This window comes from Chionomys nivalis, chromosome 15, assembly GCF_950005125.1.
Source record: "Chionomys nivalis chromosome 15, mChiNiv1.1, whole genome shotgun sequence".
NCBI classification, from domain to species: Eukaryota; Metazoa; Chordata; class Mammalia; order Rodentia; family Cricetidae; genus Chionomys; species Chionomys nivalis.
The window spans coordinates 21,561,057-21,586,897 of NC_080100.1; the positions used below are offsets into that span (position 1 = coordinate 21,561,057).

The following is a 25,841-nucleotide window of genomic DNA, read 5'->3' on the forward strand; positions in this document are numbered from 1 at the left end:
TCTCATGAGAAACGAATACATCTTCCACAAGAAGCTTCCTTTGCTGAGAAGGTAGCTGTGATGTTGGCTGCTGGGTCCTTGCACATTGCGTCATCTAATTTCCTCGCATCTACTCAGCATTGCTGGCAACGAAACATCATTATGTTCATTTTATAATTAAAGGAAATTAAATCTGAGAGATGGGAAGAACTAGATGAAGGTGTCTCAGCTCAGAAGCTTCGAGGTTCCTGGTAAAGATGTGCTAGATATTAGTCATCACCCTAACTGGGAAGTCAACTTGTCTCTGCTTCCTTTATACAGAAAGCCTGATTATCAGACAAAATACCAACTGTGACCAGGTTGCTTTCAGGCCTAGTTTTAACTATATGCTTCTATTTCTTGGGGGGGAGGGTATCTCTAAGAGAATACCTATTACATTTAAAAAATTCACATTAAAATTTATGATTATTTAAAAATAGTCAAGTGTTCAGAAATAAAACTAACAGCCATGTACAGAATCTGTATTTTGGAAATGTCCAAGTGCTGATAAAAGAAATTAGGGACGTAAAGAAGAGAACTGACACTACATTTATGGGTTCAAAGGTTCAACCTAGTGAGGATTCTACCCCTCAAATTGATTTGTAGCTCTATTGTAATTCATGTTAAATGCTTGGCTGGAACTTTTCTAGACATATTCAAGCTCATCATAAAATATGCATGCTTAATCACGGCCCATATATTGGTTAAAATAAGTCTCAGAAAAGAAACATAAAATCTGACAATTAATTGAATCCAATTCTAAGGTTTACTACGTCGGTTCACAGCCATGGCAGTGTGATGGGGTGCTTGTGTGGGTCAATAGATAGAGATCCGAAAGTAGACCCACAAAAACACGCTTGAGTGGTTTTTTTGGGGGAGGAGGCAAAGGTAAAAATGCAATTCATTGAAGGGAAGATAAACTTTTCAATTAGCCGTGCTAGATAGCAAAAAGAGAACTCAATTAAAAATGGGAAAGAAGAAACCATGAATAGGCATTTCTCAAAAAATGACACACAATGGCCAATAAGCATACTAAAAATACTCAAGGTTGGGTATATTGACACACAGTTATAATTTCAGAGTTGGGCAACTGAGGCAGAAAGAAGGTCTTGAAATGAGGCCAACCTGTGCTACATAGGTGAGTTTCAGACCAACCTGGGCTACATACTGAGATAGGGAAAGAAGAATTTCAAAAGGAGAAAGTGGAATCTAATTAAAACTATAACACCCTATTGCCATGTACCAGTTAGAACAGTTACTGACAAAAAGACAAATGAAAACAGGCATTGGTCAAAATGTAAGGCAGAAACTCCTGAACAGTTTGTAGAAATGCAAGCTAGTATAATCTCCACTAAAAACAGCATGTAAGTTTCTCAATAAATAAAAATAAAAGTACCATTGATCTAGTGAGGATATATACAAAGTTATGAATTCTGTATGCTCAGGAGATACACATCCCCATTCACACTGCTGGATTTTTCAAAACAGCCAAGATACGAAATCAACTTAATATGTACGGATACAATAATTTTGAATATTTTTTTGCTTTCTGAAAATAATGAAATACTTTTCAGACTAACAAATGAAGGATATTCTGCTATTTTTGAGAGCATGGAAAAACCTGAAAGACATCATGTCAAGTGGACTAAGCCAGGCACAGAAAGACAAAAAACACATGATCTCATTTACATGAGGACTCTGAAAACATAGAACTTAGAAATAGACAAAAAGGGACATAGGTAGGGGTATATGAATAGGTTGGTGAAAGGAGTCATATCTCAATTTAGGTAAGAGGAATAAGTTCTAGAGCTCTACTGAATGACATGGTGACCATGGTCAATAATAATACATTATTTATTATATGTGAGAATCACAAGAAGAACAGATAGATGTTAAGTGTCCTCACGATGGGTAAAATATGAGGTGAAGCGCATCTTAATTCGCCTGATTTATCCATTCCATGTGCTTATATGTTTTAAAATATTATATTGTGCATAATGCATATATACAATGGTTGTCAGCTTAATAAGTAAAATTGCATGGGAGAGAGAGGGAGTGAGGGGGAGACTGTGGGGTGAAAGGAGGGAGGGAGGGAAGGAGGAAGGGGAGAGAAAGAAAACGTATAGTCAAAAACCAATAAGAAAGCACACCAAATTCGAGAGGCATATTCCAGGTGCTAGATCCAGAGTTTCCAGCTTTCTCTGAGTTCCACTGAGATACTGAATTTTAAAAATCCATCCTTGGGCTGGAGAGATGGTTCAGTGGCCAAAAGCTCATACTTCTCTTAAGAGTGTTCAGAGATGGTTACCAGCTCCTGGGTCAGACAGCCCACAACTGTCTGTAACTGTAACTCCAGGTGAAACTAACACCCACTCTAGTCTCTGCTGCACCAGCACTTCTGTGCACATACATGCTCACACAGAGACACGCATTCCTAATTAAAAATAAAATAAGACAATCCAGCCACATTAGAGCATATTCAGGATCATATATTACATCTCGATACTTCACTCAACTTGCTTTTGTAAACTAATGTGAGGTAGTTAGGAGTTCAATGACTCATCTACAACTGAAAAGAATTTCACTGTAGCAATTGGAGTTGGTAGCAGTAGTTTTCAAATGGCAAAGCCACAGATTGATCTGAAGATTTCCTTGCTTCCCAATGCTCACACTAGAAATAGCATTCAAATGATATTATTGTGAATATTTCTTTTTTCTTGTTTTTATTGTGCTATACATTTTTCTCTTCTCCCCCTCCTTCCTCCCTTTCCCCTTCTACCCTCTCCTGTGATCCACATGCTCTCAATTTTCTCAGGAGATCTTGTCTTTTTCTCCTTCCTACTTAGATCCATGTATGTCTCTCTTAAGGTCCTCTTTGTTTTATAGGTTCTCTGGGGTTGTGGACAGTAGGCTGTTTTTTCTTTGTTTTATGTCTAAAAGCTACTTGTGAATGAGTGTATATTATATTTGTCTTTCTGGGTCTGGGTTACCTCACTCTAATATTTTTTTCTAGGTGAATCCAATAATTCTGTGTTACTGATTATAACTGATTACAATAGTGGTTGTAGGTACAGTTTTGTTTTGGATGCTTTGGCTTCTCATGGAGCTTCCAGTAGTTTATAATCCCATTGAGAACTCTATTTTCTCAGTAACTCCTTGTTTGCCTTAGTGGGCAGATAAATAGCCAAACCTTGCTACTGAGTAAACAGATTGAAAACTTACCAAGGTCTCTTTGACTGTCCAAGGATGCTTAGGTGTGAACTCCTGTGCTCCCTAAGAACCAGAGCTCACGCTAAACCTTGGCATTATCTTCTAAAGACAGAGGACTAAAAGTCTCACCAGCTCAAGACCATATTCTCCTAGCAGCTGTCATTTAAATAGGAGTGGCAGTCAACAATTGTAGAAAAGTCAAACTCAATCAGTTAGGGCAAGAGAGGGGGTTCAAATGGAAGTCTTCAGATAGCTTTTAAGTTCGCAGAAGGCCTTTGCAGAAGTTCTCAACATAGCAACACTATACTGTTGCTCCGGTCTCAAATATCTTTCCCTGCTAGCATTTGTTCTATTGCACTTGGGATGCTTGGAAGTGAAGCCAGAATGACAAATTCTCAATTGCGGGACCATGAGATAAACAAAACATGTGTTTGGAGATTTAGTGAGCTGTGTCGTGATGTCTGGAAGAGGCCTGACATCTGTTTCAGCTTAGAGCTTTTTGTCATGGTGACCATGATTTGTTTCACAGTTATAGGAGCCCTGGAGGGTTCTAACAAAGTAACTATAAGGTTTGCTCAGCTTTCTTGCCCCATAGATCAATCTCTAGTCATCAGACTTGTGACTTTGCCATTGATTACGCAAGGGAGCCCAAGGCTAAATAGTTCAATTCAGCAATAATCCAAGTTCTCCAGGTTTCTTTTTTGTTGTTATTTTAAGAGATAGAGACTCAGCTAACTCAAAAATCTTTCCTCTTCCCATCTCTACTGTTCAGTTCTTGCTCATTTGACATTAGTTCACATTTTGTAGCCCAGGGTGGCCTGATCCATGATCCTCTTGCCTTAGCCTCTAGAATGCTAGGATTATAGGTGTGTGTCACCACACTTGGTTCCATCCATCTACAACATTTTCTTTATTAGTCGTAGAAACCACATTATCTAATTTCAAGAAATCTTCTGACAACATTTGGCATTGCCAACGGACAGCTCTCACCCAGCCAAATTCAACCAGGGACACTTTCTGGTCAGCCATGTGCCACAGGGTCAAGTCCCAGCATCACTAGGGATATGCAACTCTATTATATACGCTATGGTCAATGCCTCAATGTGAGGAGACATTCCATTTGTGTAGTGCTCTGCTTTGTCCTTGTCATCATAGAGCGTTTGAGCTTTGCTGGTCAAAATAATGTTACATTTATTAAACAAACAACTGAAGGTCAGAAGGTAAGACAGTGGAATTGATGATGGAATATGGGGATGGAAAACTAATAGTAAAGCTCTTTTGAAGAAGATATATAGATGGAAGCCTGTTACTGTGGAAGCATATATACACACACACACACAAAAACACATATGAAATAAGAATCCATATATATACATACACACACACATATATAGTTTTAATGAAATTATCCTACAATGGAGGAATGATACCCCAATTAGACACTGCATGCTAGCAAAAGAAAGAAAGAGAGAGAGAAGGAAGAAAGGAAAGAAGGAAGAAAGGAAAGAAGGAAGGAAGGAAGGAAGGAAGGAAGGAAGGAAGGAAGGAAGGAAGGAGCAGTGCTTCTTTCTTTGTGAGTGGTTTGCCAGTGGGGCCCCATAGTCCACCAAGCATTGCAAGCTATTGCTAGCTTTCTCAGTCACCATCCAGAACTTGATCCTAAGACCTTCCTTCTGAAGACACCACATAACTTGAATCATAGAACATGGAATGCCAAGCTGATACTAACTACTGACCTAGAAGCTTAATTTCTACTGCTTAGCTTTCCTAATGCTGAAAGGTGTTTTCCAAGCTACTGAGGGAGAAAAGCAACCACCAATATCACCCAATATGGAGCCCTGTGAGCTACAACCTGACAAAATATGCCCATGGGTGCGATAGTGACATAATTATAACGGGAGTAATCATCTTCTGATTGGATCTAAGGCCTTCTCCATGAGATGGAATGCATACTTTGCACTGTTAATGGTGCCTAGAACCTGTGACCAGGTAGATTATGGGCCCTAGGGGAGAACATGTTACTATTAGTTTGCCAGATGGACATAGTATTAAAATGACTCCAAATGACTTATTGCTATATTTGTAGATGATGCATTTCTCAACTCTCATCAGAGATGCTCCTTCTTGCTGTAGATGGCAACTGATACGTAGACCTTCACCTGGTTCTGTGCAGAGAACGAGAGGTTGTGGACTATTCAGCTCCAGATGGAATCTACATATCACACCCCTCACCACAAAGCTCGGGATTTTCACTGAAGAAGGGGTGAAAAGACTGTTAAGAACAAAAAGTGGCAGATAATTTTGTGGCCCCTGATAGATCAAGCACTATCCAGGAGCTGGCCCCACTTTCAGGAGTAGCTGAGCCATAAAAACTGACTTGATAGGTCCTTCTTTTTAAAAAGGGGAAAATTCAAAGCTGTCTGGGTAGGAAAGTGAGGGCAGAAAGGATGAATCTGGAAGGAGTTGTGGAGCTAAGTGTGATCAAAACATATTGTGTTTAATTCTCAAGGAATGAATAAGAATAGTAACTTAAAAGAAATAGTAAAAATTTATAACTCATTGTTAGACCAATATTTGTACTTAGGAAATGGTAAAGAAAGAGTACAGAAACAGCTGTATAGACATAAGCAAAACAAAACACAAAACCCAAGGGCAAAAAGTACCTTTCTCTTTTAACTTCAATCTATTGCAAAAATCCTACAGTTAAATGGAAAATTTGAAATTATTAAACTTGGTGAACAGGATCAGGCATGGTAACATATACCTTTAACCTCAGCACCGAGGAGACAAAAGCAGGGGGTTTTATTACTGTTAGTTTGAGGCCAGCCATGTCTACCCAGTGAGATCCTATCTCAAACAAAACACAGAACAAAATGGCAGGAGAAAATCTTGGAGGCCTGCAGGAAGCTGTTCCTTTATATCTGTGACCTGGAAGCTTACATTCCAGTAACATTAAGTGGCTTGCTTCAGCGTTCTCACAACACACACTTTTAAATGTTACATTTCCCTTTCTTTAAAATGTTTCCTCTTCCTAAGATGCTTTTCGCTGCTCTTTTCCTGTGCTTGAACCTATCCTATCTCCAATCATCCTTTAATAGGACATTTCCAGAAGGTCTTCCGTTCCCCTTTTGAGAAGCGGTTCCTGGCCATAGGACTCAGTTACCCATGGTGCCATTTACCTGCTGTGTCAGGTGAAGCGCAGCAGATTCTGCGCCTGTTTTCCTCCGCATGTGTCTGGGATTGGGGATTTGCGCCTCGCATTTCTCGGCTATTTTGTGTACCCTAATACACATCAGCTGGATTGTAAAAACCAGGAATATGTATCATCTCTATTAAGTAATGAAGAAAAGGTAGAGTCAGAGGCAAATGCAGGCTTATTGGTGAAAGGTTTGTGGTAAGGCAAGCAACTTGTTGGCTAGAGGGTTGTGGTAAAGCAAGGGAGAGACTAGCTCCGCTGAGGAGGGGAGAGGAAGGAGCAAGGCGCTGGCATTTGAAAACAAAGCAGAAAATCTGTAACAACAACTTCTCTCAGGGACTAGGAATTACTGGGATATGATTCTCTGTGGCCATTTCATGTTTCCATCAATCATTTGAGCAAGGGCAATAAAAGCTTTGTTCTTCTCAAGGAGATTACATGAAGCTGTGCTGTTCTGATTTCATTGGGGCATTTTGCCTGGTCATGTGTGTACATGTTTATGAATGTCCACATGTATGTCAGGATGTGTGCACATATGTGTGCATCTGTGTGAAGACTTGATGCTTGCCCTGGATCACTCTCCACCTGGAAGAAGTCAGTCACAGCTCACAAAGATGGCTCCAAGTGGGAGACAGGAAATTGTTTTGCAAGAGCATGGCTTTTGTTACCAATTGTTCTCTTCCTTTCTGAGCTAAACAATCTTCCATTAATCTCCCTGGGGATGCCTGGTAGCAGCTTTTTATGTGCTGCAGTCAGGTCACACTCTGCTAATGACACTTAGGCTGAGCAAACAGATAACAGAAAAAGAAGAGACAAGTGGATAGAAAGTAAAACTGGAATACCTCATGTGCGTAAGAAATAAATCACATTACTATCAGAGAAAAACTACTGCTCTAAAAGAAACGGCTCTAAAATTATTTGCCAATATCACTGACATTTAAAATGAAAACATTATAGATTATTATAAATCCACACAACCACTAACTGAAAATTTTAAGAGTCAACAAGCTGTTAGTGCCACACTGAGCCCAACACTAAGTCACCCAGGAGATCAAGAGAAAATTCTCTTTCCTGGAGAAGTCTAGCAGATACCCTTAGGTACTAATGAAAGTCTTATGTACTTGTAGAAGAATTTGCATTAAATAAACACACAAGATTACAGCTATGGTAGTTTCTGCTGAGAAAAACTGCAGTGCTGTGAGAGTCATTAATGGAAGGTTCTCTCAGCAGATGGATACCTGCGCCAAAGCCATCTGAGCTGCAATAAGAAAACAGAATTAAAAGGAATGCCACTGCTTCTAAGTGGGCCATAAGTACATTCCTACAACCTTAAACCCAGGAGCAGAGAGCCAGGCAGAGATGGTGGCAGCCAAGCTAAGACAGCATCACCTGATGGTGGGCTAACTGGCTATGGGAGGGAGAGATGCATGTGTCATGGTGGCTTCTTCATCTCTAACTTTTTTACCTGGAGAGCCATGATGTCATCGACAGAGATCGGCAGCAGTAGAGCAAGCCCATGTGAGTGGAAGTGGGTGGGTTTTCTTTTGTTAATTGATTTGTTGTTTGATTTAGTGTGATATATATGTTTGAGTATATGCGTATATGTACAAGTTTTAGAGAATAGAGGTCTCCTATGAGCAGGTTTTCATTTGCTACCTTCTTTCTCACCTTCATTATAATGGTTTGTGTTCCATTACAGTAAGATGTTTGATCTTCTTCATTTGTGGTCCAGTATCAGGGATGTGTTCATTACTCTCATATGTATAGTAACAGGTTAAACACTAAAGGAAGTGCTCATCTGGGTCCTTTCATGTGGAATATCCTCTCCGAATGCCTAATCCCTTTGTGCCCTCTAAAACCCCATTTAGAAATCCAAATATCCCCGCCACACCACTGATCCATACATATTTAACCTTTTGGTAATTTCAATTGGAAATTTTTATGTTTGTTCTTTTGACAGGAGACTCTGAATTCCTCGGGATCAGGAAATGGAATTTGTATTCATATTTATCTCATCAGTGAGTAACACAGCACTTTTCATATGGCTGATGGAGCATGGCAAAATGATGTGACGTTTTAAGGACTGTGTGCTGAAAGCTAGCACAGCCCAGTCACTCACTCTGTCTTTTCTCCCAAGTCTGCCTGCCACCCTGATTTTAGGTAGGTATTGAAATCCATGACTGTCAATGCTTTTTAGGTTGCTTCTTAGTCAAAGATGTGAAGAATAATTTGAACAATTTTCTGTGAATCGGGAAAAATGAGACTAGTGAATTGAAATTTGGTGTTAAGTTTTGAACTTTGTACCACTTAGAGATTTTATAAAACCTTGCACAGGTATCACCAGAGAGAATTGTTGTAATAGACAGCCAGTAACCAACAGATCCATAACTGGACCATGGGCATAGAGTAAGAGACACTGGAAGACTCAGTCCTAAATGGGATGTCTGCATCAACCACCTCCTCTCAAGGCCAACACATCTATGTGGAAGAGGAGGCAGGAAGATTGCAGGAGCCAGAGATGGTGGATGACTCCAAAGAAATGGTTTCTTACACACACCACAGAACTGAAACATATATGAACTCACAGAGATTATTGACAGTATATAGGGAACCTGTACAGGTTCAAACCAGACAAAATCCCAGCGGGGGTAAAGGAAGTCAACATTCCTAACCAAGTTTCATACTGAACCAAGAAGCTATTTGCAATTGATACATATCAGGGAAAGGAAAATCAGTTTTCTTCAATGGAATGTCACTGGTATATCAACCATATTCCAGTGGCAGGCCCCATGGCCAGGAGGAGTTGGTCAATATAAAACAGACTTCATGGTGTGTGTGTGTGTGTTGTTATTATTTTTGTATTCTTGGTTTTCTTTCTTTTTAGTATGTTTGTCTATTTAGATTTCCAATTTTCACTTTTTGTTGTTTTCTTGAGCTTCTTCTTTTGAGAGAGAGGGAGAGCTAGAGAAAGAGAACATGGAGATGATCTGGGAGGAGCTGAGGGAGGGGAATAAATATGATCGATGCATTGTATTAAAATGATTAGATTAACAACAACAACAAAAGCTTGCATAAGGACACTTGGCAGTGACAAGGGTAGAGGGCCACGCTGTCTGCAGCAAACCATTTGTTGTACATTCACAAAATCAGAATTAGAAAGGGAAAACAATGCAATTGTAACTAATACAACGATGTAATGATCAATAAGATTCCCCTGAACAATGTCACTGGCGTCAAGCAGCCAGCATTCGGCTGTTCTGATGATGCTCTTTCCTGCCTGTGCCTGGATCCTTGATCCTCGTCGTCATATTTTAAAGTGCTGCCTGCAGTGTTGTTGGCACTATGGAGGTTAACATTTTCCCTTCTCACACCTAGACAAACCTTCCTCGTATTGATTTGAAAATCCTTGGCCACCCTGTACAACTGTATCCAAGTATGCCCAACAACTCAACCACTGTGAAGGAGTGAACACTGGTACTCCAAAATATCAAACCATAAATTTCAAGGAGTTAAAAGCAGAATTCTGTTTGCTTGCTGAGACAAGATCTTGCCTAGGCTTTGAACCCATGGCAATCCTTCTTCCTCCATAAGTATTAGGATTGAAGGCATGGAAACAAGAGAGTGAATGGCATAAGGAAAAACTGGAAAAACTGGAAAAACTGAAAAGATGGATGGATTAAGACCATAAAAGAACTCCATAGACCAAAGAAATCAGAATTGATGCTTTTAAAAAATGAAGTCTTGGGGGTTGAAGTTATTGTTTGAACTTGTATTTAAAATCATCCATTATAGTTATATACAAAACGATCTTCCCAGAGAATATATTATGGGCAATGTTGGAAATAGGAAAACCATTTGAGAATTCACAGTAGTGATCCAGGCAACATAAAATAAGACTTGAATCAACTTAATGATTGCAGAAATGGTGAGCACTGGATATTTTTTTGAATTCTGCTTTGGAGGTGGGACCACTGTGGGCTTTGTTGTTGGATTTCAATAATACAATAAACAAATAGATAGATAGATAGATAGATAGATAGATAGATAGATAGATAGATAGATAGATAGATAGATAGCAAGGTCAGAAACGAGGCACACACACTTAAGAGTCAGACACACAGGTTTCTATGTACGTGTATGTTTATATGTACATATAGCAACAACAGTTAAAAGATAGGGGATTATGAATATGGGGGTAGGAAGTGGGGAATGGAAAGGCAGGAGGGAAGAGAGATGAGGAGGAGAGAAATAATGTAATTATATCTTAAATTGTAAGACAGAAAATAAAAAAAAAGACAAGAAAAACCCATTAGCAGTAATGATAACTACCCCACAGATGAGAAGAACTTAAACCTCCCGTTCAGGATTGCTAAAGTCCCAGGAAAAGAACTCAGAAATACTGTTTTCCTTCCCTTCAGATTGCAAAACTACTATGTGCTTACCAAGAACTGTCCTAAAAGAGAGGGTGGAAATGAGATGGCTCCAGGAAGAAGAGTAGAAAGAAGTCAATCCTTACCTCCTCTTCTTCGAGCAGAATGAGACGAACCACGACAATGTGAACTGCATTGCCAATGCTTGGGTTATGAAACAACCCCGTCACCTGGAGTCAGAAACAGCCATTTAGTGTCGCCTGCATGTATGTTTCCAGGGCTGGTCATTGGTGTCTGATAGCTAAGGTGGGGGTCTAATCCTTGGTAAGATTAATTTCCCTCTTTCAGCAACTGTAATTTGTCTATTGCTCTTCATGGCTGATACTTAAAACCTCCCTACCACAAGTGTCTCAGAAGGACAGGCCACCTGCCCAGGAAGTAAAGCACAGCAGTAATGAAAAAAGGGAGCGTGGCACTTGGGGCTGCAGTAGAAACTTATTCCGGTTCTAGCTCTCACTACCTTGAGGAAGCCATGGTCAGTTTCTTTGCCCGAGTTTTCTCATAGACTAAGACTAGCAGAAATGGATGATGCAAAGCCATCCTAAAAATATCAAGTCACTTGGCAAATACCAGTAATCATATATATGCAAGTGATGAATTATAAGTTTTCCCAGGGAAATTTTCCCAAGCACATTTTTAAGGATCAGACTAATTGTATGAAAGTCCATTACTATATAATGGGGCAAGGAATAGCTTTGTTCAAGTGTATGCACGCCAACACGTGTGTGTGTGCATGTGCGTGTGTATGTATGTGTTTGTGTGAGTGGTATATTATAAGAAGCAACAACAAAAGCTCTTCTTTTTTATATCATTTTGAGACAGTTTATCACTACCTAGCCTAAGTTACCCTCAGACTTGCAATCCTCCAACCTTGGCCTACCAGATTTGGAGACTGCAGGTTTGTATCACCATGCCTGACAATATTATTCCTTGATGACGAAAGAGCATTTCTAAGGACATCTCCTTTGTCAGGCACTGTCCCCTCGTGCAGGCTGACATACCATATTCATGATGGTGAGGATGTAGGACTCCACGTTCTCACTTCCATGGTACTCAATCATCTTCGTGTCAGCCACCACGAGTGTCTCCACCCATCTGTCCTTGCTTATGGAGCGCCGGGAGAGGCTTCTTCTTGGCCAGTTTTTTCTCTCCCACTTCTCTCGCTGTAGCTCTAGCTTCTCAGAGTTACCTAGACTGTCTGAACATTAAAACAGAAGGCATAGTTAGGAACCAAATTATGTAAATCTAATGTGTATTGTATGTAAAAACATTATTCACTTATATTTGCCAGAACACAAAGCTGTGTGTTTAATGTCTGCCTAATGACATGTGAGTGCAATGTTCTTATGTATGTGTGAAAAGAAGATCAATTTAAATGAACTCGAACAAAATTATTCAAATTGGAATCTTATAGGGATATTCAAGAAGTGCTTCTTTTAAAATGTCATGGTTCATTTCAGTGAATATGTCTTTCACTAATAAAAACATATTACAGGGATTTGTGGTGGGCACATCTGTAAAGTTAAAGTTAAACACAGAAGTTAAAGTAGAAGAATGGCAAATTCAAGGATATCTTGGGCTATCAAAGGGAGTACCTATTTCAATATAAAGTGTTAAAAGGCCAGGCGTATACTCAGTGATCAATACTGTCCTAATGTGTGATGCTCTGAGTTGGGTGTGTGAATATCCCCCCCCCCCTCTCTCTCTCTCTCGGGAGCTTTCTCTTTTGTGTTCTTTTTCTCTAAATTATTCATCGCCTACCATAGGCAAATCCTGTGAACATTGAAAAACACATAAGATTAGAGAAGATGCAAACTAGAAAAAAATGCAGAAGGCTCAGGGCATCCTGACTCAAGAAACTGGAAATGACCCAAAGGATGACAGTCAAGTTATCAAGGTGATTGGCCTCCATATGAGAAACATTTGGTACTTGAGGAATGACGCTGTAGAGTAACAAGGTTAATTGGAAAGAAGCTGTGTGCACTCACTCTTGAATGCCAGGATTCTGTAACATAACCAAGGATCACATAACTTGAGAGAGGTCTACAGAAAATCAGAATGGAATAAAATCACTGCTTCACCCACTAGGAAGTGGATGCTCAGCCCGAGACAGTCAAGTCTAAGAGCTGCAGTGGACTCCAGCTTGTGGAGGCAATTGAGGAGAGGGCTTGATAGAGGAAGTGAGCAAAAGGGACTGGGCCAAAGGAGAGCTAACATCCGGGTGTCTTAGTCAGGGCTTCTGTTGTGATGAAGCACCACGTCCAAAGCAACCTGGGAAGGAAAAGGGTTTATACTTCCACACTGTAGTCCATCATGGAGGAAGTGAGGGCAGGAACTCAAACTGGACAGGGGCCTGGAGGTAGGAGCTGATGCCGAGGCCATGGAGGAGTGCTGCTCACTGGATTGATCAACATGGCTTGCTCAGCCTGCTTTCTTATAGAACTCAAGACCACCACATCAGGGACACCATCGCCTACAATGGGCTGGGCCCTTCCCTATCAATCACTAATTAAAAATTGCCCTACAGGCTTGTATACAGACTAATCTTATAGAGGTTCCCTCCTCTTAGATGACTTAGATATCACGTTGATATAAAGCTATCTAGCACACCAGCCTTGGGTGATTCCTTTGAGGAATCCAGTATTATCCATCTCTTGCCTGTCCCTTACCAATACCCTACAGCCCTTGAAGTAGCTGAACATGAGGGTTAAGAGGCAAACTTCATCTTATCCATTCAGCCTTGACTGGAGCACTCTCAGAGTATGAGAAGGTGCTCACAGGCTCAGGGTATCCTGTTCTTCTAGAAGATTCTGTCCTGTCCTGAACTAAAAGCTTCTTCTCTTAAATTTCTACTCATTGGTACTTAAAAGCATCTAGCATAAGCCGTCCCCTGAGGCTCTGCCTAAGACCTTTAATAGAGACAGCTTTAGCCACTTCAACCTTACTCCTCTGTTTTCTTGCCAGTGCCCAGGACGCTGGAGTAAACCCCTTGGTTTTACTGTCTATGTGAAAGTGGCAAATATTAAACAATAGTGACGAAAGAAATGAAGACCACATAGGTCTGGGTCAAGTCAAATTCTGTAATTTTGGGTTTTGATTAAAAATACTGAAGTTGTACTCTTGGAAAAACAATCTCTGGTTATGTAAACATTGAAGGAAGTCCTGTGGGAATTTAGAAACAGGGAGATGGGTAAATTCTCATCTGTGGTAGAATAATTTTCTACTTTCCTTCTCCAATTACTTTACATGGTGAAGTATGAATTTCCAAAGAAACCTCTGTATAATCATGACTCCTAACCTTCTTGCCCCTTCTCATGGGACTGTTCAAACTGCTGTTGTCAAGTCTGTGGAAGCCAGGCAGTCCGCCACACAAGCTCCCAGGTTTTGGAAGAGGCTTTAGGGGACTCGGTTAAGTACAGGAATCTTACCCACTTTATTAGATGTAGCCCCCCCCCCCCGTTCTCTTGATTCTCCGCCTTGAAGCTGTGCTCCTCAAAATTGCAAGAATGCACAGTGCTTTCCACCGAGTTCAAGTATTGGGTGACCAATACAGGAGATTCTTTTAGTTAGCATTTTTATTGGAATTAATTAGTTATATACAGTGAGCTTAATTAGGAACTTTTCATGCATGTATATAATTATTTTGATCCCATTTACCCTCAAAATGTCTTGTTTCTATCACCCCTACTGGTCCACTTCTGCTTCCTAACTGGTCCCTCATCCTCTTTTTTTTCTTTTCTTCTTTTTTCTTTATCAGACCCCCCCCCTCCTTTCATTATTCTCATCCTTCTAGGGAATAAGAATTAACACATGGTCTTCTGGGGACTATGCCACCTCTAAACTCTGGGAGTCTATTTTCGCTCTTCCACTTCCTTGATGGATTTCCTTAATAACAGGTTTTTTTTTTTTTTTTTCCCCAATAGGAAACTCCACAAAGAGAAGAAAAATCCCTGAGGAGAAAGCACGAGCTCCTTGAGAAACAGGTCATAGATGTCTCTTTCCTGTCCATAAATAAGGCATCACCTCCATTTCCAAATAGCTCTCTCATTGAGACCAGGCATCTGTAATCTGAAGAGACAGCAGCAGTGACTTAGAACACTCCCCTTCTTGGGCTGTTATGTCGGGAAAGTTGCATTTCCCCTAATGAAGCACCATGCAGCACAGTGTTGATTGCTCTAAAACCAAAGCAAGTCTCAGTGTCAAGAGAACAGTGCACTCAGGTACCAACATGGGTGTCTTTCACATACTGACAACTCTGCATTCCATATGAAAGGTAATTTGCAGAATTAAGCCCTTTCTGTGAACACGTTCAGCAGAAGAAACTCACTGGTGAGAACCAAGAGACCATAGGAAGCTTCTCATATTGTTTTGGGTGAGGTGTGAATGTCTTCATTACTCAACAATTCTCCAGTGATGGAGCTACAGGCAGACTGTCAACAGTGTTCGGTCCATGGTAAAGCATGTGGGATTCATTACCCACTCTGTTGACTATTTAGCTTTTTGTCTTTCTGCTGCCCCCAGCTGCCTTCTCCGCATCTGGTCTTCATTGCAAGAAATGCGTCAGCACATTTCTATAAGAGGGAGAGGGTAGAAGAGGGGAAAACACATTTGGTGCTAGATATCACATCATTTGGATTGCTTTTCCTGACCAGAGTTGGCAATGAATGAGATGGGCAATTTATCAAACAATAATGTATCCAATTGTCCCATATTCTCATCTCATTCTGATCATTGACTATCTGAAGGGATCTTAAAATGTCTCCTTTGTTTGTGTTCTATTTAAAGATGGTATTTATGAAACTTTATAATGTTCATGATCTCCTTCTCTGATGTATTCTCAGTGAAGGACAGTGGCAATCTGGACTCTGGAGATGGATATTTCATTGGATTTTTTTCTAGTGCTTTTACGTTCTGCTCCCACCTCAGCCTGGAGGGAGGGTATTTATTTAGGATGTCTATGAACTACCAATGTTTAGGCTTAGGCTGCCTCTCTTGTTTATCTTCAGACAGCTGTGTTCACTTCAAAGATGAGCGGTTCAGAGGGCCAGAGAGCAAATTACCTAAGGCTAAAAACATTTTTGAGCCATAGCGAGGGAAGCAAACTTTCTCTGGAATGAAAATGAGCATCCTAGAGGAGGCACCTGAAAGTATGGCCCGAGCCAGTTTGAAGAGATCAATACCACTGGCTGGGTAGCGGATGCACACACTAGCACCACTGGAACTCTGCTACAAAAGGCCATGGTCTACTTCCTGCCAGGAAGATGGTTGGCAGGCGTGTGCCACAGCATAAAACTGACAATTGCACATAGGCAGAGGAAACCTTTGCTCAGCTCAGAGAAGACTAGAGCTGGTAGCAGCCTCAAGAATGGTGTTATGTAGTGATTTAAAACTGTGCTCCTCTGTGGAGTCCCCCTGATGCTACCCACCATCTCATGACCATGGATGCTGTCATGTAGTTAATCATCCCTATGCTCGTCTGTGGAGTCCCCTTGGATTCTATCCACCATCTCCTGATCATGACAGCTTTGGAGATCTTTTGATGATCCTTCCTTTTAAAGGGAGGGCTAAAGCAAACATTTAAAGGAGAAATTAAATCTCATGTCCTTATTACACAGAGAAAGCAATGAGAAAACAACCAAGGTTGAGAGTCTTCTAGGGGTCAGGATTCACCAATGCTGCAGGCTATGCCTACAGGAATGGAGAGTGATTAATAGCAGGGATAGAAATGTGACATCAGCTCCCACCAACCCTAGACACCCTTCTTTTATTCTTTTCCCCTAAGAATATAGAGCCCTCTTCTCCCAAGAGCTCACTCCCAAACATGGGACCAGGGCAACTTCTTGAGTAGTACTTGTCTTGGCTCTACAAGAAGACCAGGATGTTCTCCCTACAGATTTACCATTAAAGGAACATTAGTTACTTATTGAGCTGCCCCAGCCAGATGACCTACAAGCATGCGTGGGCTGGCGTGGATCAAGCGGGCTGAGACATGGTTGTTTCTTACTCCCGTTCCTTCCTTGGGCAATTGTGAACCAATTATTTTAACTCTTTACACTGTAATTTGAGGAGAGGTGATGCACTGTTAATTCCATTCTCATCTCCAGGCCAGAAAGAAAATGGAACTCACTACGGATCAGCTGAAGTGTCAGCTCTGTGACTTATTTTCTATGTCGTGAGTACCATCCAGAAGCCTATGAGGCCAGGCTGCCTTCAACTTTGTTAGAGCATTTGACCTTATCTATCCCTCTCTCTCTTCCCTTCCTCCTCCCCCCTTCCTCAGCACCTCATCACTATTTTACTATCTGTATCATAAGAGGTTTATTTTAATATTTTATATTATTGACTTAAGTATTTTGCATATGTCTGTGTATGACATGGTAATCATATGGAGATCAGAGAAAGGGTCTCTCTTTCCATGTGGACTAATTATCAAACTCAGGTTGATAGTCTTGTCAAAAAGCACCTTTACCTGCTCGGCTACCTCATCATAATCAAGTACTTCATTTTTTAAAATGTTCTTTGCCCAGAATTCTTACATTTCCCATACTAAAGTAGTTGTTAGATACTACAAAATATTTAGTCTGCAATATTTTGTGTCATTTTTCACAATGTTTTACTATGTTTACAAAATTGTATGTTTACTTTACAAAACACTTTTGTGACATCAGATATGAGAGAGAGAGCCAGGTGGTGGTGGTTGCATGCCTTTAATCCCAGGACTCAGAAGGCAAAGGCAGGCGGATCTCTGTGAGTTAAAGGCCAGCCTGATCTACAAGAGCTTGTTCCAGGACAGGTTCCAATGCTACAAAGAGAAACCCTGTCTCAAAAAAACAAAAAAAAAAAACAAAAAAAAACAAAAAAAAGAAAAGAAAAAAGAAAGAAAGAAAGAAAGAAAGAAAGAAAGAAAGAAAGAAAGGGTAGAGAGTACAATATAATTTGTTGGCATATTTTCTAAGCAGTCTAGAGGTCCTGAGCATAGCTGTTTAAGCCCTCTGGAATACCACAGACCTGACAAGGGAAGTCAGAGCAAGGGGAACAGAGAGGGTTCAAATAATAATACTCAGGGACTTTATGTTCTCAGCATTTATGGGTTATTTTTATTTGGGAATATAAGAGCCTCTTTGTCCCTCAGAAGAAAAGAAATTCTGCAGTTGGTTTCCATGAAGTAAAGGTCAAAATGATGCTATAACCCAAAACTATACGACTCTTTTTACAAAGCAAAGGCAGGCTTTTCTCTACTACTAAACACAGTAAATATGGTTGCTTTGCCACTGTTAACTTCTTTACTTCAATACTCTGTGGTTCACATATTGCTCTTCGGCTTGGATCAGCCTACTGGTGTAGATTCAGCAACCTCCTTTGAGGAAAGACTTCACCCAAGAACTAGATCGTGTCTCAGGGACTTGTGCAACTCAAGACTCAGCACAGAACCTGGACGCTTTTGAGTGCCACAGCACACTCATTAATTTGTAAATCCCAAGTCAGTTAAACAGCTGTGCTCAGACAATAACATCGGGGGTGACAGGACATTAGACCCAGCAGAGTTCTCATGGCTGGTTTCAAAGAGACACCAAGTATCCCTCACAAAGACCAGATCAGCCTGGGGACCAGAGGCTGATGCAGAGCTATGGCTGTTGCCTAGCAATTTCCTCTGAGTGAAAACATTCCACCTTAGAGGGAAGACACTCACGACTCATGGTGTTCAGAAGGGAGGAGAAGTGCTCCATCCCTCAGCAAAGTTCCTTAAAACTCAGGAAGTAGGCTGAGCAGTGGTGGCACATGCCTTGAATCCCAGCACTCCAGAGGCAGAGGCAGGAGGATCTCGGTGAGTTCGAGGCCAGCCTGGTCTACAAGAGCTAGTTCAGAACAGGCTCCAAAGCTACAGACAAACTGTCTCAAAAAACAAAAACCTCAGGAAGTAAGCAACTCAAAAGCTTCAAGATGTTCCTGAGGCCTTTCTGTGCCCAAGGTTATGTAACAGTAAGGACAGCAGGAAGATACTCTCAGAGCATCTGAGATACCCGAAGAGGTGCTCTGCAACGTGTCTAGCAGCCTGACAGCTATGCAGTGACCTCTGGCTTTGCAGCTTTCATGAGCTGTCATCCACGCAGGCGTGAACTTTTGGAAATGCAGCAGCCTTTGAATTAATTCTTGTTCTCTAAGTAATCCAAAGAAACTCATTGGCTCACCAAGCAGGACTTTGATGGCATCCTTACTTTGTCCTGTCATCCGTTCCCTATTGGGGTGAATAATTGTTCATGTGGCCCCAGGAATAGTGTCACATGATACATGTCAGCACTGGGCATGCCCTGAGACTTCCTTCTCCTTGTCTCTCCACCTCTGTCTGTGGAGGAGTTACTGCCAAGATAAGAGAGCATATCTCCCTGTCAATGAGCAGAAGAGAAGCAGTAATCTGGGCAATCCTCCCTAAATGTCTTCTTTTTTTTTAAAGATGGTAAGTTTTTAATCTACTATATGGGTAATTTCCTTTTTTTGTTTCATTGATCAAATTTATTAAAAGATATAACAAAGTCACCCCTAAATGATATCTTAGAATTGTTTCCAGAAGAGTTTTGAGCTCATGGGCACTTTTTTTTCCCATGATATTTATTGAACTCTACATTTTTCTCTGCTCCCCTCCCTGCTTCTCCCCTCCCTCCTTCAACCCCCTCCCAAGGTCCCCATGTTCCCAATTTACTCAGGAGATCTTGTCTCTTTCTACTTTCTACTTCCCATGTACATTATATCTATGTAAGTCTCTCTTAGTGTCTGTATTGTTGTCTAAATTCTCTGGGATTGTGGTTTGTAGGCTGGCTTTCTTTGCTTTATGTTTAAAAACCACCTATGAGTGAGTACATGTGATAATTGTCTTTCTGTACCTGGGTTACCTTACTCAAAATAATGTTTTCTAGTTCCATCCATTTTCCTGCAAAATTCAAGCTGTCATTATTTTTTCTGCTGTGTAGTACTTCATTGTGTAAATGTACCACTTTTTTTTTTTTAAAATTCATTCTTTGTTCGAAGGGCATTTAGGTTGTTTCCAGGTTCTGGCTATGACAAACAAAGCTGCTATGAACATAGTTGAGCACATGTCCTTGTGACACGATTGAGCATCCTTTGGCTATATACCTAAAAGTGATATTATTGGGTCTTGAGGAAGGTTGTTTCCTAATTTTCTGAGAAATCACCACACTGTCTCAAGCTAACAGTCAGGGGTTGGCTATGATGGGAATCTGGATCCCACAGACACTGAACTGACCCATCTTCAACTGTCCTGGAAGATGCCTCGCTCACTCAGAAATATTAATTAATTCAACATATGAATTTGATGCTCTAAGTGTTCTCATAGTGATTCATCTGTTGCTCCTTCCTCAAACTAGGTTTTACATGACCATCTACTCCCTCCAAGCCCCAGTTCCACAAGAGAGTGCTGATAATAAACATTAAAAGTCCACAAAACCCCAGGTCAAAGTCAGGCAAATTCTGTGTCCTAAAGCAGATGATATTCCATAAGATATGTTTCTGGACAAGAGTAACTTTGGAAGTAATTAGAACTAGATGAGCAAACTGGTATCAAAACTATGTAAAGAATCTCCAAAAAACAAACAAGGAACTCTCCAGAGGAAAATAATCAAAAGATATGAAGAGGACATATGACACACCAGAAAAGCATGCAGAAAGATATTTTGTCATTATTAGCTATCAGGAGAGAGTGAGTGTGTGTGTGTGTGTGTGTGTTGTGCATGTGCACAGGGAACATTAATATCAAAGAAACACAGGCTATCAACTTGAGAGTGGGAAAAGGACCATGGGAGAGATTGGAGGAAAGAAAGAGAAGGGAAGATGAAGTAACTGTATTCAACTAAAGCATATACAAGGGGAAAAAACACAATGAGGTATTACTACACATTTACCAGAAAGGCTAGAGACAAAGAGAAAGACCCAACATCAGTACTGTTGAGGATGTGGGAGCTGGGGTCTCTCACATGCTTCAACTACAAAACGGCACAGTTATTCTGGAAAACAATTTGACAACACCTTATAAAACTCCACATTCAATTGCCATATGGGCCAGAGACTAGTGGGCATTTCTCCCAGAGAAATAGGCATGTGCATTAATGTAAAAGAATATAGTTGGTGACTATAGCAGCTTCCAGCATGACAATCACAACCTGTGGTGTGGTTTAAACCATTACAGTGCAAGGAAGACTCAGCAACAGAAAGTAGAACTACCCTTCAGAAAATTATTATTACTGAAGCAAGTCACTCCTTGAAGGGTTACATTAAAATGAGTGGTTCCCAGAAGTTAGGACATAGAAATAGAAAGCCATAGCAAGAAGGCTCATATGACTTTCAATAGCAGCCTCATCAGGGTAGAGTTCAGAATATGGACTGTTGTATGCACAAAACTACTCATTGGACCAAACTACAGAAGGCTAGTTGACAAACACTATAGGACCAAACTAGAAGACTGCACATGTTCTTGGTGGCTTCTGTTAGGGTCAGTGTCCCGATGACTTGAGACTGTACTATCGTTTCATAAGATGCCTGCAGTGGGATAAACTGAGTGGAAGATTCATGAGATTTCTTTATTATATTTACTACTGTTTATGAATCTATAATTAGTTAAATAGCATTTTCATTAAGCAATGTCCAAGCTCATATAAACACTATATCTAACTGTCCTAATGGCTCTCAGCACTACCGCTGAGACCTGCAGAGTCCTGACCATGGATTTGTCTTTCTTATTTGAGTAGGCTGAGAACCAAGAACATCAGCCTCAGGACTGAAGATGTGGTGCACCAAGTAGCATGATAGGATCACCATACAAAATATAATCCCAGGTCTGGAAAAACATTTATATAATGCACTGATCATTTGAAACAAGATAAGTTTAACTAATACTGTTTGGTTACAACATGTCCTGGCTGTATTTTCATCTGTGAGGCAATTTTCCCCAGGATCTATTTCCCAACATCTGGGTCTTAGAACTTACATCCTCTTCTGAATACTACAGTGGGAGGAGGCTACAACTCCTTTCCAAAATCTCTGTCTTCCTTCCATCCAGTTTGAGCTGTGGCTGACTGCAACTTTTTTTCAGTAAATGCGATTTGATGACCTCCACATCTCTACATAAAGAGTAGATCACAGGTCACGTCCTCTGGGCACTGACAACTGACCCCCACAGTCTAGCCTAATTCCAGGATCAGTTCTGATACGCCATTCAATTCTTAATATTTAGAGTTACTGGAAGGCTCTCCTTGGACCTTAAATATTGAAAATATAACTTAAAACCAAAGAAAATAAAGCTCACCCAGGCCAAGGTAAAGGCATGTTAAGATTGCCATATACCATACATGACAAGACGTTTCAGATAACCACAGTCAGAGGTGGACCTCCTCACGCAGGCCCTTTGCAAACTAGAAATGAACTTGTGGGGACTCAGGTGGAAGACACAAAGCACATGTAACTGGCAGCACAGTTCCCTGCCACCTACCTTAAGCCATCTGAAATAAAGATGGAGAAATCTCCTCAGCCACAAATCCTAAAAATCCCTGTCACCTTGCCTTTCCCAGGTTTCCGATAAATGTCAACTTGAAGAAAACAACTGACAGCAACCTTCAGGAACTCTCATGCCTGCATCGGCTCCAGTGGATTTTCTGAGCCCTCACAGATGGCTAAAAACCTCAAGTCTCCTCTACCTATTTCACAGAGGAAGCACTGTTAACAGGACACTAGATGACAACAAGTAGAGCCTTAAAAAGCATGCCGTTCTAGCAGGACACAACCAGAAGCATCTGTCCCTTTACTTCTTAGGAGAGAAAGAAAACTGACCAAATGGGAAAGGTATTTATTTACATGAAACAATGTTGAGCTTCTAGAATCAGTCCAGCTTCTACAGTTTGCCATAGGATTTTCTGGTGTTGATCATGGTTCTAAGGATGCAAAGACTGACAAATGTCATCTCAACCACCAAAGAAACCTGTACATCTTTCTAAGCTGTCATATGGGATATTTCCCATCATCGTCTGGGTTTTAAATGCCGAGGATATAGGATGGCATGGACAAGGAAGAGTGTAAATTAAACATGAGTGTAAATTAAACTATCACTTTGTGCAGGTGATGTGATAGTATACGTAAGTAACCCCCAAACCTCTATCCGGGAACTCCTACAACTGATAAACACCTTCAGTAATGTGGCAGGATAAAAAAATTAACTGAAAAAATTAGTAGTCCTCCTATACACAAATGATAAATGGACTTAGAAATAAATCAGAGAAACATCACCCTTTACAATGACCACATATATAAAATATCTTGGGGTAACCAAACAAGGGAAAGACCTCTATGACAAGAACTTTAAGTCTCCAAAGAAAGAAACTGAAGAAGACATCAGAAAATGGAAAGATCTCTCATGCTCTTGAATAGGTAGGATTAACATAATAAAAGTGGTAACCTTACCAAAAACAATCTATAGTTTCAAAGCAATCCCCATCAAAATCCCAACACAATGTTTCACAGACCTTAAAAAAACATTACTCAACTTCATATGGAAAACAAAAAATCCAGAATAGCTAAAACAATCCTGTACAACAAAGAAACTACTGGAGGCATCACCATCCCTTACCTCAAGCTCTACTATAGAGCTATAGCAATAAAAACAGCTTGATATTGGCATTAAAACAGACACGTAGATCAATGGAATAAAATTGAAGATCTTGACATTAATCTATGTACATATGGACACCTGTTTCTTGACAAATAAGTCAAAAAGGTACAATGGAAAAAGAAAAACATCTTCAACAAATGATCCTGATATAACTGGATGTTAACATGTAGAAGACTGCAAATAGATCCATAACTATTATTGCCTTGCACAAAACTCAAGTCCAAGTGGATCAAGGTCCTCAACATAAAGCCAGTTACACTGAACCTGATAGGAGAGAAAGTGGGAAGTAGCCTTGAACAAATCAGCACAGGAGACTACTTCCTAAACAGAACACCAGTAGCACAGACACTGAGAACAGCCATCAATAAATGGAACCTCCCGAAACTGAGAAGCTTCTGTAAGGCAAAAGACATGGAAAATAACATAAAATGACAGCCTACAGAATGGGAAAAGAGCTTCACCAACCTCACATCTGGCAGAAAGCTAATCTCCAATATACATGCACACACACATACACACACACGCACATGAAATTAGACAACAAAATAACAAATAATCTAATTAAGAATGGGGTGGAGAACTAAGCAGAGAATTCTCAACAGAAGAAACTCAAATGGTCGAAAGACATTTAAGGAATTGCTTAGCATCCTTAATCATAAGGGAAATGCAAATCAAAATGACACTGAGATACTGAGATACCATCTTACACCTGTCAGGATGACTAAGATCAAAATTACGAAGGACAGCTTATGCTGGAGAGGATGCAGAGTCTGAATATCATGTATTTTTAAGCACAGAGTTCATCAAGGACTATCTCATGGAACTCTACAGTTAGTAAGCCATGACATCAGTATCCATCTAGCACAAAGAGAGCTGGAATCAGCCATTTCAGATGATGTTAAAATGTGACTTAAGTTTTCTGTCTGTAAACTGAGGTTAGTAAGATATGTCTATGTCTAAAATAGAGCCCTGTATAGAATAAATACCAAATAAATGTCAATCTATAACATCCCCAAAGCCTAATGCTCCTTTAAACTAACCCTGCCTTCTACCTACCCAATGTCCCAGCCCTACCTCCTCTCTCTCTTCCTCAGTCCCTTGTCTATCTATTTTTATTTCTTGACTATTTCTATATGCTGTTCATTCTGCATGAAATTCCCCTCCTTCCCATTCATTTTATTAATTTCTGGTCTCTTATCACTTGCCTGATCAATGCTTGGCAGATTTCTCTCCTGTGAAGTTGCCATAGTCAAATTATAATTAGTAGACACTTCATGGGAAGACACTGACATTATTAAATTATTGGAAGCTCTTGTTTCTCATTATTTATCTTATACATTTATCTCAGTAAACATGGTTGGTTCTTGCTTTCAAAATTACAGCTTTGCCAAATAGTGATTTTTTTATTTCTATTATTTTATTCAAATTTTAATAGGAATCCCACTGGGAGGAATAATTGTGTCTTCGTCATCATTCTTTAAATGATGAGTTTGTAAAATATGGATATTTATTTCTATATTAATTTTATTGGATAGATTATAACCCTGTGTTATCACTCTGTATTTCATGGTTCAAGTGGCTGAGGTTTGGCTACTGAGGACTTACTTAATTTGGCCCTAAAATCTGTCAACATGGACAACACTTTTACTGCCTGGTTCCAAGTTCATTTTGTATTTCCTGAGCCATCCATGAATTCATACACTTATCTCACAGAGTCTGTTTCCTTTCCTAGAGAAAGGAATTGTTATTCTCCTGTCTCTGCCCCTTCAACATATCCCACTGCTCTGCACCACCACAATTGGCAAGAAGAGCATAAGAAACTGAGATCTGTGTGGTGGGTATGCTCATATTACTGGATGACAATTCTTTTTTACTCTTCCAGTAGAAATCTAGGTAATATACATACATACATACATACATACATACATACATACATGAATACATACATGCGCGCGCGTGTGTGTGTGTGTACCACAAAGCGATCTGGAAACAGCAGTTTCATGTGATATTGACATGGTATATCTAGCAAACACACCTTGGTGCATGAAGAACCCAGCACATAATAATAAATACTAAATAAATGTCAACTCCTTGCTACTCCAAAGCCTACATTCTTCTTTAAACTATCTCTGTCTCCTGCCTTTTCAACTCCCCAGCCCTGCCTCAAATGAGTGTGTGTGCAAATATACTAATTAGACATCCCTGATTCTAATCCATCACCAAACAGTTTATGTAATACTTCCTCATTTCTTTGTATTTCTTTTCTCAGCTTTTGCAAACCTTATTTCTGCAGCCTACAATATATTTACTTTTTTTC

General features: G+C 40.2%; 1 protein-coding gene across 1 annotated transcript in view; it reads right to left on the reverse strand.

Moving 5' to 3' along the window:
• Adamts12 (ADAM metallopeptidase with thrombospondin type 1 motif 12) overlaps positions 1–25,841 on the reverse strand; it is a 229,743-nt gene that overhangs the window by 93,648 nt on the left and 110,254 nt on the right. The window contains exons 4-5 of the mRNA XM_057789662.1: positions 11,856–12,052; positions 10,941–11,024 (exon numbers count right to left, since the gene is read on the reverse strand). Coding sequence (XP_057645645.1) covers positions 10,941–11,024; positions 11,856–12,052 — 281 coding nt within the window. The remainder of the gene's footprint in view (positions 1–10,940; positions 11,025–11,855; positions 12,053–25,841) is intronic.